The sequence below is a fragment of the Sinocyclocheilus grahami genome, unplaced genomic scaffold (assembly GCF_001515645.1).
Source record: "Sinocyclocheilus grahami isolate Dianchi unplaced genomic scaffold, SAMN03320097.WGS_v1.1 scaffold92.1, whole genome shotgun sequence".
NCBI lineage: Eukaryota > Metazoa > Chordata > Actinopteri > Cypriniformes > Cyprinidae > Sinocyclocheilus > Sinocyclocheilus grahami.
Genome location: NW_015505271.1, coordinates 5,882 through 7,530, shown reverse-complemented (window position 1 = coordinate 7,530; position 1,649 = coordinate 5,882). Strand labels below are relative to the sequence as shown.

Sequence of the window (1,649 nt, the reverse complement as noted above, 5' to 3'; positions counted from 1 at the left end):
TACCACCTCAGCAGTGCCACAGGCTGATTGTCTCCATGCCACGCCGCACTGATGCAGTAATTCATGCAAAAGGAGCCCCTACCAAGTATTGAGTACATGTACAGTAAATCAACATACTTTCCAGAAGGCCAACAATTCACTAAAAAATTTTTTTTATTGGTCTTATGAAGTATTCTAATTTGTTGAGATAGTGAATTGATGGGTTTTTGTTAAATGTGAGCCAAAATAATCACAATTAAAAGAACCAAAGACTTAAACTACTTCAGTCTGTGTGCACTGAATTTATTTAATACACAAGTTTCACAATTTGAGTTGAATTACTGAAATAAATGAACTTTTCCATGACATTCTAATTTATTGAGATGCACCTGTAGAATGGAAAATGTACTACGATGTCTGATGTATTATGAATGTAAAACATGGCTTTTAAGTGCTATGCTGACACTAAAAACTACACTGAGCTTGGATGCTGGAGGACAAGCTGCACCTCAGGGGTGTGCTGGGGTTGATGAGCATCTGACCTGGGCAAAGTGCATTGCAGGTGATCTTCTGCACAGACATGCCCTCACAGAACGCTCCTCCGTTCAGAGGAGCGGGGTTAGTGCAGGTCCGAGATCGCTTCTGAACTCCTCTCCCACAGTTCACGCTGCAAGGAGACCACTCTGTCCACAGAGACCAGCCACCATTCACTGCAGAGATAAAGAGATCTTCCACTGAATAAGACAACAACTGAGCTTGAGAGACAACCTTTCCCTCACCCTGCCAGAAAAAAAACACCCAGAGGTTAGGATGACTAACAGGCTAAAGCAAAATCTTCTCTTATATCTGTGGTTTGACTTTTTGTAGTCTATGTTTGATATGTCTTATCTGTACAACCAGCAATGCAAACAATATTTTAACACCAATATTAACACCAAGGTCAAGTAGGAGAACAGAATAGATAATAGAATGCTAAATGCAAATAAAAAAAACAGCTAATCATAAAATCTACCAGTCAAAAGTTTGGAATTATTAAGATTATTTTTTTAATTATGTTTTTGAAAAGTTATTTATTCAATTACAACAGACACCCATGATGAGTAACACTTGTGTGAGACGGTTAAGAGACATCCACAGCTCTAGTTTAAACGAGCATTAAGAGTACACTCTAAAAAATAGGGTTAAAAAGGGACAAACCCAGCCATTGGGTTGTTTTGACCCAGCAGTTGGGTTGTTTTGAATTTCTAAAGAGAAGTAGCGCAGACACTGGGCAAAGATGATCAAATGGAGTTTAGTTTGAAAGGCTCTGCTTGCGGCAATACGCACAAGCTCAAAGCAGGTGCACTTACTCCCGGACACAATTATTAAACAGTGCTGCGATCATAGATATGTATAAGTAGATGCCTCATTCAACAGCAGTGTCTTTGTTTGTGTGTGTGTGTGTGTGTGTGTAGTTTTTACCTGTGTTTACTGTTTTTAAAACAAATATAGTTTTTAGAATCCTTAACCATAGCTAAATTTCCTCTACATTTCCTGTGTATTGTATTCACTAAAGGTCAATCAGGGGTGAAAAAAGAGACAAAGATGCAACCACCCCTTCCCCAATTTTCCATACCATATCAAAAACCAAGTGTTGTACAACACCCTCTTTAACTCCTGATGGCCAAATA

At 38.8% G+C, this 1,649-nt stretch overlaps 1 protein-coding gene across 1 annotated transcript in view; it reads right to left on the bottom strand.

Moving 5' to 3' along the window:
* LOC107587414 (netrin receptor UNC5D-like) overlaps positions 1-1,074 on the bottom strand; it is a 34,559-nt gene extending 33,485 nt beyond the window's left edge. The window contains exons 1-2 of the mRNA XM_016275214.1: positions 1,069-1,074; positions 522-759 (exon numbers count right to left, since the gene is read on the bottom strand). Of these exons, the coding sequence (XP_016130700.1) occupies positions 522-759; positions 1,069-1,074 (244 nt within the window). The remainder of the gene's footprint in view (positions 1-521; positions 760-1,068) is intronic.
* Positions 1,075-1,649: the final 575 nt, after the last annotated feature.